The following is a 14,988-nucleotide window of genomic DNA, read 5'->3' on the forward strand; positions in this document are numbered from 1 at the left end:
GATTGTTAAAATAGACCGGGAAATCCACATAGTATTATGGATTCCCAAAACACTCCTTCATTCGCTGCTGTAATGTCTGGGCGCGTGGCGTGTACAGAGCTTCGCAGCTTTGAAAACGCCATAAAACGTAAAAAAAAAAAGAAGAAGATGATGATGAACCCTCCTTCTCCATATTCAAAGAAGCCACGGGTGGAATTTTGAGAGAGACCTGCGGTGCATCCCCACAATGTTCACACACATCTTTTTTCGATGCGGAAGTGCTGAGCGAGCGACGTGATAAAGTGAAGTGGACGAGGTATTACGTACGCAGTTCAGTCACCTGTGCTACGTTCGTGTTAATTCACTGGCACAAAAGTGTAAAATAATTTTATAAAACATAATTGGCTTTAATTGAATCCTTTTCTCTGCTATGTTGACCCCCAATTCAGTTATATTGCAGCTTATAACACTGCCATAATTGCCTCCGTGTGAGGTATGTCGCCTGATGTGTAAAATCATAAAAATACGTGGTGCAAAGTAATTTTCGAAAAGGTTGTCGCTGCCTGTGACATCATTAACTTTAATTGAATACCGGTACTTCTATTCCACTCCTTTTATTTGTTAGAGTCCAGAGGGTTGGGGTGGGGTGGTAAGTGCTAGGGGAATGGGTGGGGCGGGGGTCCGGAGAGAGGGGAAGCTTGGGATGGGGTGTGTGGGTGTCTGGAAGGGTGGGGTGGAAAGAGGGTGGGGAGAAGTTGGGAAAAGGGAACTGGCATTACCCTTGCTAGTCATCAATAAATAGACTGAAATTTCCTATTTATAGCATACTTATAGTGCCTTCAGAAAGAGTCACACCCTTTGACATCCTTCACATTTTGTTGTGTTCCAGATTGAATTTAAAATGGATTGAATTGATCTACACATCATACTCCATAATGTCAAAGTGGATTTTTTTTTTTTTAACCCTCGCTAGAGGAGAGGGTATTGCATTTGAGTCCGTTTGTCTGTTTGTTTGTCCGCACAGAATAAATATGATTTTCTCTGTAACCGTTGGTCCGATTGACAGGAAATTTTCACCAAAGGTGCAACTCCACCTGTAGATTTCTAAAATGATAATTATGACGTAATAGGTCACATGGTTTGTCCGCCATCTTGGAAAAGTCGAAAAACTTTGCACCTCTATATCTCGGAAAGTGCTGAATATAAAAAATTGACACATAGCTCATTGTAAAGAACTCTCCATGGGGGATAAAATATATTAACGACGATGTCATAGGTGCCTCCATTATGATGTCATAATTCGACAAGTACAAAACTTCATCCGATCAAGATGAAATTTCTTGAGCATAATCTAGGAATAAATTAGTTTAGAAAAAAAAAATGAAAACGTCATCGGTCACGTGGTTCGGTCGCCATATTTGTTTTATCACAAAAGCCTTAAAAAACACTGAAAATACATCCTGGCGAGGGTTTGCAATATCTGATTGCTCTTTCTAGTTTTTAGAAATGTTTACACAATAAAAATGAAATAGAGAAATATCTAATTTACATAAGTATTCAACCTCTTGGCTATGACACTCCAAATTGAGCTCAGATGCATCCAATTTACTTTGATAATCCTTGAGATGTCTCTACAACTTGATAGGAATCCACCTGTGGCCAATTCAATTGATTGAACATGATTGATAAAGAAACACACCTTTCTATATGAGGTCGTACAGTTGACTGTGCATGTCCGAGCAGAAACTCTAACATGAAGTCCAAGGAACTGTCCGTATAACCATGAGATATGTGAGGAGTCATAGATATGCAGCACTTCACAAATGTAGGCTTTATGGGAGAGTAGCCAGATGGAAGCCACTCCTGAGAAAATGGCACATGGATTCACGCTCGGAGTTTACAAAAAGACACGTGAAAGCCTCTGAGATCAGGAGACAAAATATTATGTGGTCTAATGAGATGAAATATGAACTATTTGGCCTGAATGCAAAGTGCTACATCTGGCAGAAACTGAGCACAGCTCATCACCCATCTAACAGCATCCCTACCATGAAGCATGGTGTTGTCAGCATTATGCTATGGTGATGCTTTTCAGTGGCAGGGACTGGGGGACTTGTAAGGAACACTGAATGGAGCCAAATACAGGCAAATCCTTGAGGATAACCTGCTTCATAGTGCAAAAGACCTTGGACTGCGGAAAAGATTTAGGTTCCAACAGGACAATGACCCCAAGCATACAGCCAAAGCATCACTGGAATGGCTTCAGAACAAAATGTTAAAAGTCCTTGAGTTGCCCAGCCAAAACCCAGACTTGAATCCCATTGAGAATCTGTGGAAAGACTTGATGATTGCTGTTCACAAACACTCCCCATCCAACTTGACCGAGCTTGAGCCAATCTGCAAGGAAGAATGGGAGAAACTCCCCAAATCCAGATGTGCAAAGCTGATACAGACACACCCAAGAAGACTCGAAGCTGTAATCGCTGCCAAAGATACTTCTGCGAAGTATTGACTCAGGGGGTTCAAAACTTATGTAGACCAGATATATCTGTATTTCATTTTTAATCATTTCGTAAAAATTTCTAAAAATAAAATTCCACTCTGACATTATGGAATTGTTTCACATGGTAACACAGATGGTAACACAAAAGGATGGTAACACAAAATATTATGTGTCGTGTAGACCAGTGACAAAAAAAAATCTCAATTCAACCCATTTTAAATTCAGACAGTAACACAAAAAATGTAAACAAAGTCACTAGGTGTGAATACTTTCTGAAGGTATTGCACATGAAACTTCAAAATATTTAACATCCATGCCAATCACTATACGAGCTCTCCTCAATATTCTATCTAATTTCATTCTGTTGTCTCGATAGTGCAGTGCATGCGTTGTTTATATTTTGAACTTACTTTCCCTTTATTACTCTTCCAATTTAATTTACTAACGGGATTTCCTTTTTAATTGTTCAGGATTCGTTTAATTATTGTTCAAGCAAGGTTTCACCCATTGGATGCAAATGCATTTTGTACTGTTAACCATATTTCCCTGATCAAGACTTTTGTTGTTCCTCTTTTGCTCCATACTTTCCCTTTCCTGACCGATACTTTGATCATAATTGGAAGCTTTCCTGTTCCTTTGACCTATATAGCTATACTGGCGGAAGCCTTGCTCCTGGTTGGTCCTACCAAGCAGTGTGGCAGGTCTTAAAAGTAGTCACATCTGCAGGACAGATTGAGTTTCTTCAGCTTTTTAGCAGCTCATCTCATGGAAGCTACCATGATTTCAAACCACTAAATTAAAATTTCACTAAAATGAGTGGTGACCATTTGTGTAACCCCAAAAGTTATATGGTAGGAAAGCAAACAAAGATATGATGATGAGATTACATTGTAGCACAAGGGTTAAAGCCCCCCTGTAAATAAACACATGGTAAATACTCTTTCCGTCAACATCAGTAATGATAATGATGTGCTTATCCTACATCAAAATGGACGAGTGAGTGTTGAAGATGAGAGAAAGAGTATTCATACTCAAACAAAACTAGTCGCTAAATTTAATGTAGGAACTCTCAACACAGATTTGAAGCAAAGAGATCTAAATAACTTTTAATTCCGATATGAAACAAGGAAAAATTGTACTACTTGCTGAATAAAAATTAAGATTGATATAATATGCATTCAGGAGCACAGGTTTGTTCATGAACAACAACAACAACAACAACATGCATTTTAAGGCCATTTTCCCTGCTAGAGCGGGGGTTAGCCTTGCGGTCCCCATGACAATCTTCTCCATTTTGCCCTATTTTCTGCATCTCTCCTTGTTAACCCCCTTGCCCGCATTTCTTCTTCCACCATCTTTAGCCAAGTCTTTCTCGGTCTTCCCCGTCCTCTACTTCCTTCTACATTAACTTCCATCACTCTTCTCAACCAGTCACTTTCATCCTTCCTCAATACATGACCAAACCATCTCAACCTGTTCCTCTTCACAGCATCAATCACAGGCAATATTCCCATCATCTTTCGCAATTCATCATTTGTCTTCCTCCCTCTCAACGATACTCTGCACATCCATCGAACCATTCGCATTTCCACCCTTTCCAGCCTTCGTTGCTGCTCTACGTTCATTACCCATGTCTCGCTCCCATAAATCATAACACTTCTCACACATGCAGCATACACCTTTCCCTTCAGCTTCAGCGACACTCTCCTCCTCATCAGCACGCCGTTGCCGAGTCTGATCCACCTTCTCCATTCAGCATGTCTCCGAGGTAGCAAAATGTTTTCACACCTTCCAGCTTCACGCCGTCTCCAAGATCCAACTCAACATTTCCTCCATCTGCAGCTCCCTCTGTGCACACCTTACATTTGAATGTAGCTGCCACACTGGTAAATGACCCTCTCAGACCACTACATTTTTGATGAACACACTCAGCACACATTGTACATTGAATGGAGTTCACTCCGACACCCTTCCTGCACACAGCACACGGCCACTTCCCAGTTCTTTCCACCTCACCACATGCTTTACCACTTGCCATCACCTTTGTCTTTCCGATATTCACCTTCAGACCTTTTGTCTCCATACATTCCTTCCACTTGTTCATCTTTTCCTTCAGTCCATCCATACTTTCCGCAATCAACACCAGATCATCTGCATACAACAACTCCCATGGTAAACCCTCCTTTACGTTCTGAGCCAGCACCTCCATCACAGCTACAAATAGTAGTGGACTTAGTACCGACCCCTGATGCACTCCCACCTTCACCTCAAACTCACCACTGTTCCCGTCCTTCGTCCTTACAGCTGTGCGCGCTCTTTTGTACATTGCCATCACTACTCCGATCAACCATTCCTCCACTCCTAACTTCCTCAATGCCCATGTCAATACTTTGCGTGGAACCCTATCGAATGCTTTCACCAGATCAACAAACCCAAAAAACAACTTCTTCCTCTTATCCATGTACTTCTCCTGCAACTGCCTCACAATGAAAAGCGCATCTGTCGTTCCTCTTCCTGGCATAAATCCAAACTGCATTTCGTCGATCTTCACTTTCTTCCTTATCCTCCTCTCCAACCCCCTTTCCAATACCTTCATTCCATGCTCCAATAACTTTATCGCTCGGTACGAGCCACACTCCAGAGGGTCACCTTTCCCCTTGTATAGAGGGACGAGGGTACTCAGTTCCCAATCCACTGGAATGCGGCCTTCTTTCACCACCAGATTACAGATCTCTGTCATTCTCTTCACACCCCAACTTCCTGCTGCCTTCAACATATCTCCCACAACTCCCGTCGGCCCTCCCACTTTTCCACTCTTCATTGCTTTTATCGCTTCCTCAACTTCCTTCTCAGTTCTCTGCCGGTCCTAAAACTGGGTTACTCTCTATGTTGCCATCCCATTCATTCTCTGTATTCAACAGCATTTCCATATATCCTTTCCATCTTCCTTTAATTCCATCTGGGTCGACAACGATTTGTCCCACTTCATCCTTCAAGCAACTCACCCCCATCACATCACACCTCTCTTTCGCTATGTGCTTTGCAATCCTGAATACTGCTTTCTGACCCTCTTCCGAATCCAAGCGTTCTCCGAACATTTTCCTACATGCCTCCTGCGCCTTTGCTACCTCTTTCTTTGCAGCCTTCCTGGCTGCCTTATAACTTTCATGCTCTGCTGTTTCTGCTCCCGTACCCTTCGCCTTCTGCCACTCTTTGAACTTCTTCCTCTTATCGTCAATCCTCTTTCCAACTTCAACATCCCACCACCATGTTTCCGAGTGCCTCGGTGGTCCTTTTGTCCATCCGCATACCTCACCAACGGCTCCCAACAGACTAGCTTTCATTGACATCCAACCACTTTCAAGCTCAACCACATCATCCTCTACCCTACTCAGCCTCTCTTTTAATGCCTCCCTTACTGTCACCTCTTTCAACCTCCACACCTTCATTCTCGGTTGGTACTTCACCCGCCGAGCTCTCCTCGCACCTTTCACCCTTACGTCGCAGACAACCAAGTGGTGCTGTGAAACAGCCTCCTCCCCCGGGATCACCTTTGTGTCCCGGAGGTGCCCCCTATCTCGCCTACGCACCATCAGCTAGTCAACGGTTGTCGTCGACCCACCTGACGTGTATGTAACAAGCTTATTGTCCTCTTTCTGGAACTGAGTATTACAAATCAACAAATCAGCTCCATCAGCAAACTCCAAACTTGCTTGCAAACTTGCAACTTGCAAACTTGCAAACTTGCAAACAACAAATCAGCAAACTTGTTCATGAACAAGTAAATATAAAATAACATCAACTCAGAAAAGGATGGTAAATGATAAACAACTTCTGCTTGGAAGAAGTCTGTGAATGCTTCAATAGGTGGTGATGGTATCATCCCAAGTTCAAAAGATATCGAAGCTCTGAAAGCAAGCTGTCATTATTCTGAAGTTTTCAAATGTAATATTATTAATGGTAATTCTAAAACAACCATAATATCCTGTTATAGTCCTACACATGTATCTGGAAATAACGTTGCATCTAATTTCTATGATAATCTATGCAGTGTGGTAAAGGAAATCCCGAAACATAATGTCAAAATCGTTGCCGAAGATATGAATGTTAAAAAAATATATGTCAATGCAGAAGGATCAGGTTGTTAATCTCACTGGCACATCAATGTGTAGGTCAAGATGTTGAGCATTCCTGAGTTACATATTATATCGAGACACAGATTGTCGGGTAGGAGGAAGAATGTCACGGTGACGATCACATTTTAAAAGACCAAGACCAAAACGCAAGAGAAGCTCATTCCTGCGTTCGCTCAACAACTCTAAACCAAAATGACAAAGTTGTTGCGCATAGGACTGAATAGAAGGGTACGTATTACCGGAGCGCACACTTCTGGAGTCGTTCAATCTCATCACTCTGAGCCCTTGTAATGCCAGACCCCACATGGGCACACCAAACTCCAGCAAAGGGCGAATGTACACTGAGGTGAGCGTGAGCAGTGAGTTTTTACGAAGGAGGAGCTTAACGAATTAGTCAAGCAATCAGCTAACAACAAAACAGCTGGTCCAGTTAGCAGACCAGTAAAAGTCTGGAAAAGTCACCATCGCAGACTGGTTTGTGGTCTCTCTGTTTTCTACTGCCTCCTTTATGGTCTTGCACCCTCTGCTCTTTCCGTGCTTTGTCCCCCTGTCCCCTTCCGCCACAGGTTTCTGCAGATTTCACATGGTCCACCATTACCTAAAACCAGGATCACTGCTCACCTCACTCATTTCTTCCTCTCTTTATCCACCTGTGGAATCAACTTCTACATCCTCTTCAATTTCATTCCTCCATCCAGGTTCTTCAAGGCAGCTAGCTGTTCGCCACCATCTGAGATCACACCCCATCCTAAACCATGATCTTTTCTGCACTTGATAACCCCAACTAAATCCCTCCTGCGAATTCTCCAGCTTTTTCTCCTTGGAGTGTCCTTTTCCATGCATGTATGTTTTGCATCTTGTCTTTGTCTGTTACATCCTGATCCATTCAGTGTGCTAGCTCTTCCATGAGCCTCGACTATATATACAAAAAAGGAGAGCCGTAGATGATTATTTGCTTAAAATCTGTAATAATATCATCCTTGATAGAGATAAGCCAAGAATCTGGACAAAAGGTGCAATAACAACTATCATACTAAAATACGCCATTTGTGTTTGTCTGATGAATATTTCACGCCAATACATTCCGTCCTTACTTATCCAATCTCAACCAAACTTGACAGAATAATGAAGGGTTACATAATGAAGGTTGTAGCGCATTCCTTTACCCCCTCCCCAAGGGGGTTTTCTCCCCCGAGCGGGTTTTCCCCGCCATTGCCCTCAATGGGTTGCGTGTTGAGGTGTATAGCCATATTAAGTTAGCTTTATCGTGGCGTTTTCCCAAGACCGCTTCGAATAACAAAACTAACGATAAATAATATTAATGTTATTACAAAACAAAATTAATACCAATAATATCCCACCCCCTCAAGGGGTCTTTCGAGCGAGTCAACGTATATAAATAGCTTATAATGTCGTTTTCGTGGGAACAACGGCCTCTGCCAGAAGTAATGAACATTAATGAACAGTAATGAATATTATGAACCACAAACACGTATGAGTAGCTTTTGAAACAGTCGCTAATGCTTTTTATAACATTAAATGAAGAAATTTGGAGGAATCCTGACATCCGTGAGGTAAGTTTTATTTACAGAACTGAGCGAAGATCTACTGTACTCTCGGTACCCCATAAGTGTTGGGTTAATAACATGGCCCTTCCTGGCGCTAACGTGGCGTTTTTCGTCGTGAACTTTTGAAACTCGCTCCTTCTGTTTAACACGAAACTGAAAGGGAGGAAGCCCGGGTTGTGCTCATTTACCAAGCAGCTAGCTAGCGCTTGCCAAGCCAGCCGTTCCTTAACGGTTTTGAATGGAGTGCTTGCTCGAATGCTTAAACTAATTGGCGATCTCTCCACAATAAACTTGGTAAATGAACACATATCCAATGTTTTAAAGACCAGAACATAGATCGACGGTAATCTACGTACCCCAAAGAGGAATGACCCTTTCTGCCCCTCCCGTAGTTAGCGGGTGTACTAGTCCCAAAAAAAGACGATCCGAGTCTACCAAACAAATTACGGGGGTCTCAAGCTAACACCCGTAGCAGCTTAAATATTCAACAAAATGATATTGAATCACATAAGTCCATACAAAGTGCTGATTTTGAGGAAGAATAAAAATGGTCTAAGACAAAATTGATCAATGCCCACCCAGATCCTCTCACTCAGACACATACGGCATCAAGGCAAAGCATCTACAGGCTGTCATAACATTCATAGACTTTCAAACAGCTTTTTATATGATCCATCATGAAAAAATGTTCAACATCTTGAAAGCTTCTGGTGTACCAGAATCTACAGTGAAAGTGATCTCTGCACTTTACACTGACACTATTGTTAATTAATTAATTAATTAAATTAATTAATTAATCACGCCAGAAGGGGACACAGAACTTCTAAGCAGAACAGAATCCTCTGCAAAAACTGTTGGCCTGCACATAAATGCACATAAAATAAAGTTTTCAATGTTAAAGTGCAAAAGGCCCCAGCATGGGATGCTTCAATAAAGATGGATAAAAAAAAAAAAAAACCACCTTTAGAGGCCATTTTTCCCCGCAAAGCGGGGGGTTGGCCTTTTTCGGGAACCATGGTTGTTGTTGTTTTTCGGTCCCCTTTTTGAAGCAATGTTTTACGGCCGGATGGCCTTTCTGACGCCAACCCTTTTTGCCGCCTTTAACGACAAACAGGGAATTACCAGTGAACTGGTACTCAATTAGCCGACCTCGGAAGGTATCGATCAGGCTGAGTCAACCCCCCTGGCGTTAATTCAGCCTTCAGTTAATTCAGTTAATTCAGCTGAACCAGGATTCGAACCCAGGATCCTAGGTATCCTAAGCCGGCACCCTAGCCACTAGCCCAACACCAGGGATCAATAAAGATGGATAAAATATGGAAATAAGAACTGCCACAAAATTTCAAATTACAATTCTTTAAAAGCAACAGTTGAGAGTATTTTCCTTTATGGAGCTGAGTCGAGGATACCAACTAAAATATTTGAAAGCAGACTAGATGGATGCTACACTCGATTCTTTGGTTTAACATGTCTTTAAGATGGAAATAACTCTTACGAAATACAAGTTGGAAATAACATGTCTTTAAGAAAGATCTACATGGTAATCTACCATGGGTATTAAATATGGTAATCTACCATGTAAATGAACACATATCCAATGTTTTTAAGACCAGACCATAGATCGACGGTAATCTATGTACCATGGTAATCTACCATGAGTGTTAAATGTTGTTACATGGACACTTATTACCCTCGCCTGAGGAGAGGGTATTGTATTTGAGTCCGTTTGTTTGTCTTTTGGTCTGTCTGTTTGTCTTCTGTCTGTTTGTCCGCACAGAATAAATATGATTTTCTCTGCAACCGTTGGTCCAATTGGCAGGAAATTTTCACCATAGGTGCACCTCCACCTGTATAATTTTATAATGATAGTTATGACGTCATATGTCACGTGGTTCGGCCGCCATCTTGGTAAAACCGAAAAAGTTTGCACCTCTATATCTCCGAAAGCGCTGAATAGAAAAAATTGAGACATTCCTCATTGTAAAGAACTCTCCATGGGGAAAAAAAGATGTAAATTATGATGTCATAGGTGCCTCCATTATGACGTCATAATTCGACAAGTACAAAACTTCATCCGATCAAGATGAAATTTATTGAGTGTCATTTAGGAATAAATTAGTATAGAAAAAAAAATAATGATAACGTCATCGGTCACTTGGTTTGGCCGCCATATTTGTTTTAACACAAAAGCCTTAAAAACCACTGAAAATACATCCTAGCGAGGGTTTGCGATATCTGATTGCTCTTTCTTGTTCTGTTTGTTAATGAGGTTTGTTCCATATCTTTAGTTTTGACATTTACTTTCTGGTGAATTTAAAGTTCAAGTACTATTAAGGCACCAGAGTTGAGTTGAGATAAAGAAAATAAATAACAATTTGCTTGGTTAATTTTTTTTATGTCACAGTAATGTAACACAAACTGCCGTTTTATCCGTAAAATAGAGTTTGCCATCAATGTGTAATATCAGCAAGGACATTTGGCAGAAAGCGTGATCTATTATCAAGAAGATGGAGGAACCATTGATCATAGCACAAAGAGGTAAAGACTCTGTCTTGGCAAAACAAGAAAGAGACAAGAAGAGAAGTTAATAATCCGACAGAAAACTAAAGGAACGCCATGATTAGTTACATTCAAGCATCTAAAAAGGAATTGACTTGGTGACATGTATAGCAAGAGGAATGCGTATCTGATGGACAAGAACAATTACAAACTTGGCAACTGAGATAAGGACATAGAAGAAGCAGAGGAAGACCAAAGAAGAGAATTGCAGAGAATGATGATGTTAAGGGAGGCCTTCTTCTCGCAGTGGAAGGAAAATCCTAATCATCATGTGTTTGAATTGTTTTTGATGTAAAATATTAATGTGATTATATATATATATATATATAGCAGCATACGTTGGATCAGCACGTCGCTGCATTCTTAGACGGCTCCACAGCCCCATCCCGACACACACCACCGTGTGTGCTACAGAATGAGGTATTTTTGCAGCGGCCGGAGCACAAATCCTGCTCACCAACCTCCTTGAGAGAGGACCCAATACCCTGGTACTCATTTCGCCGACCTCTCTAGGATGACAGGCTGAATCAACCCCACCTGGTGTTAATTCAACAGCCCAACAGGATTTCGAACTCAGGACCTTAGGATCCCAAGCCCACCACCCTAACCAATAGACCAACACCAGGTAATTACGATTAATTTAATATTTCAATCAAATGTTCTGTAAATTACAAGGAAATAATTAGACAATGGACAAATCACCGCTGTTTAACTATGAGCTCTAAACTTGGGATCACAGCTTCATAAGCCATGCGTCCACATTGTACTGTTAAACATGCCAACCAAGATCATATTTATGCTGAGTATTGACACCATGATAAGTGGATGCCGAAATAATAATAATAATAATAATAATATTAATAATAATAAAGAGCAGCCATTAAAAGTAATAAAGACGAACAATCAACTAAAGACAAAACAGCAGCGAATGGTTTGTAGAAATGACTTCCGACACAATGGAAAACTAAAGGAGTATATAGGAGAAAAACATGATCACCAAATAAGGTTGGCATGCAAACAAAATCATATATGCAAATATCTATGTATTCTTGACCAAGGGTTATTTTAAAATTCCCGTGATCTTGATTTAAACACAGCTGTTAAAACCACACATGAGTGCGGACTCAGTGCATTTGGATTCAAGTTAAACATGAGTCACTACAAAAGGAAAATTATTTAACAAACAAAAAAGCAAATTAACAATAAAATAAATCAACAGAATGTTGGTTGAGGTGTGCTAATTTGACCGCCGAGAAAACTGACGTTTTGGGCGTAAACACTTCGTCGAAGCTTCATCCATCTTTTACTTCAAAGAAGGATTAAAAAGCTTACATCTGCTTCTCCTTGCTTCCCGCAGCGGTTATGATAAGTCACTCAAGGTTCTGTTGATTTGAATAATTGTTCTATATACCTGTCGACACCTCCATGATCAAGATCAGGTATTCTGAGAAAATCAACAGTCCGGTAATCACAATTTTTTTGTTTTTCATGGTACAAGTTATCGCCATTAAAATACCAACATTTCTGTGAAATATTATCCTCTCAAACTGAGAAATAGAAGATACAAGTTTTATCAATGTGACCGAAATATTAAAACATTTTGTCCACCTGTCCATTTTGGTTCCTTCGTTTTAAGGCAACTATTTTTTAATAACTGCCGGTTAATGTTTAATAAATATTTAATATTAATATTGTTGATTTACCTGTCGACATTTACCTGTCGACATACAGCCTGGTGTTGGCTTAGCGGTTAGGGTGCCGGCTTGGGATCCTAGGATCCTGGAGCTCGAATCCCGGTCGATCACTGAATTAACACCAGGGGGGTTGACTCAGCCTGTCATCCTTCTGAGGTCGGCAAATTGAGCACCAGCTTGCTGGGATGAAAGATCCCGGTGTGCACCCCGGCTTAGAATAGGTACACCGTATCCCTGTGCATTGTAAGAGGCGACTAAGGGTTGGCGTCAGGAAGGGCATCCGGCCATAAAAACATTGCCTCAAACAGGGAACCATGATTGTCATGGGGCCTGCAAGGCTAACCCCTGCTCTAGCAGGGAAAATGGCCTTAAAACGATCATTCATTCATTCATTGTTGATTTAATATTGTTTAAATTTATTTATTATTTAAATATAAAAAAATTGTATTATTTATTTAGTATTATTATTTAATTGTATTATTATTTATTAATTATAATTTTATTAAACTATTAAATTATATTATTATTATTTATTTATTTATTATTGTATTTATTAAATTATTATTTTATATTATTTTTATTATTATAATTTTTATTATTTAGTATTATTGTATTATTTGTTTTATTAATTTTTTATTTATTTTATTATTTTGTAATATTATTTTGGTTTAATATAATATTTGTTTTTAATATTGTTTAATATTGTTTTAATGTTGCATGATTATTATTTTTTTTAAATTTTGTTTGGTTGTCCAAACAAAATTATTATCTCCAATATAATATACCAGTAATTGAGTCTGCAACCTCATATGGAAGACAAAATTAAGTAAGAGTGATTGCTCGATTAAAAAGGTAGTGAAACTGTCATCCAAAAAAAAACAGTCGGCAAAAACTTTTCGTTAATTTTTCCCATAGCTGCTGATTATAATAATTTTGTAAATTGAATTATTAATTACCTCTAATAATAATACATCTCTGTTGAAGGTAATGGGCCCTTAATACGATGGTTCTTACCTGTAGGTCGGAAAGTAAAAGCGAGCACGAGAAGCAGGTAGATGTCTCCAGCGAAGGAATTCATGACTGTTTCATCCACAATTGTCACTCGGAATGAAACTCTCACTCTGGGAAAGTGAAACACTGCAGAGGGAAAGATTTGTTGGAATGAGGAGAAAATGAAGGACTAATGCTTCGACGATGATTGAATGAGAGATTGAATTGTCTGGTCGACGCAGGAGCTCTTGCGTGATAGTTGTGGTGGGTGGACAGGGAGAATGACCATGATAGAGGAAGAGGGAAATGATATTCATCACAGGGAAACAAATGGACGATGACAAACAGTCGAGAATGGATGGTTTGAGGAAGTTTGTTGGTTATGTAAATGGTAAGATGGCGTGTGACGTGGCTTGACATTTACAGTTTTCCTTCTTTTGATGTGATTTTGCACCTGGAGGGAGGAGAAGTTGGTGAAAGGTTATGGGGTTTGGGAAGGAAGTGGGAATTCGCGGAACCTCTGGCATAACATACATGTGTGGTAGTTTAAGAATTATTTTGAAAACACTGTCATAACCACGTTATTGAGACATTTACATTGTGAGGAATAGCAATGGCTCAGGTACTCATTCAATAAACCCTAGTTAAGGAAAGTCAATAAAATAATTATTCTCCTGAAGGATTTCTTTGTCATTGAGATATTGACATCCAATAAATATGACTTTTTATTTCCAGATGTGAAGGTTCATGTGAGAACTAATATGATGGATTGAAGGTGTGTAGAACTTTGCTGAATCTTCACCTCTCACTCATCCTGACTTGGATATTATACTAATTCATTTGATGATGATGTCACCTACGATTGGGAAGTGTTGATGTAAGGTGTTGAAGTGTTGATGTAAGTTGATGTAATGTAAGGAAATATAAATTTGTTTATTCAATCGTTTGATTGGCATGTCGGATGCCCTCGCGGTACGCACACTCTTATCTCCTCCGAACTGTCTAGTCCGGGTTTATTAAACGGGACAAAAATAAAACTTTTAAAACGGGACCAGAAATGACAATACAACATTGTTGTGGAAGTGGTTCCTCGAGGTTAATAAATGCTTAATATAGCATAGTTATCGAGTTTAGGCGGGAGAACTTTCTGGACTCTCCAGATGGCCTTGTCGCTATGCACTTGGGGTAAAAGGCCAAATAAGGTGATCACCCTCCGGCCGAGTAATGCGCCAATGGCGTGAGGGAGCGAAGGGCGCAAGTCGTCACAGTGACATCGCGGGGCAGTGTATTTAAGGCGGGCACAATTGGAATCGTGGAGGCGAAGCTGGTGAACACCATGGACAAAGGCTATTAAAATCGAAGCCATGCCCATTCCGCCGATGCCACACCTCGCTCCACTGATGCCATGTCCACTCTGCCAAGACGTTCCTCCCTCCTTCCACCTAGGCCATGGCGGTGGACTGACCACCTTGGTACAAGCAACCTTGGAACAACATTATTGGTTTTGGCCTAGAGACTGTTTGTCCTATGGTAACCTATGTTCTCGATTGTGTGTCTGA

The 14,988-nt window shown here is 40.4% G+C and overlaps 1 protein-coding gene across 1 annotated transcript in view; it reads right to left on the reverse strand.

Annotated features, from left to right (window-relative positions):
* LOC137423441 (uncharacterized) overlaps positions 1 to 13,682 on the reverse strand; it is a 419,740-nt gene extending 406,058 nt beyond the window's left edge. Inside the window, exon 1 of the mRNA XM_068110625.2 lies at positions 13,454 to 13,682. Coding sequence (XP_067966726.2) covers positions 13,454 to 13,517 — 64 coding nt within the window. The 5' untranslated portion in view covers positions 13,518 to 13,682. The remainder of the gene's footprint in view (positions 1 to 13,453) is intronic.
* Between the last annotated feature and the right edge of the window lie 1,306 nt (positions 13,683 to 14,988).

This window comes from Myxine glutinosa, chromosome 1 (genome assembly GCF_964187855.1).
Source record: "Myxine glutinosa chromosome 1, kmMyxGlut1.1, whole genome shotgun sequence".
Taxonomy (NCBI): Eukaryota; Metazoa; Chordata; class Myxini; order Myxiniformes; family Myxinidae; genus Myxine; species Myxine glutinosa.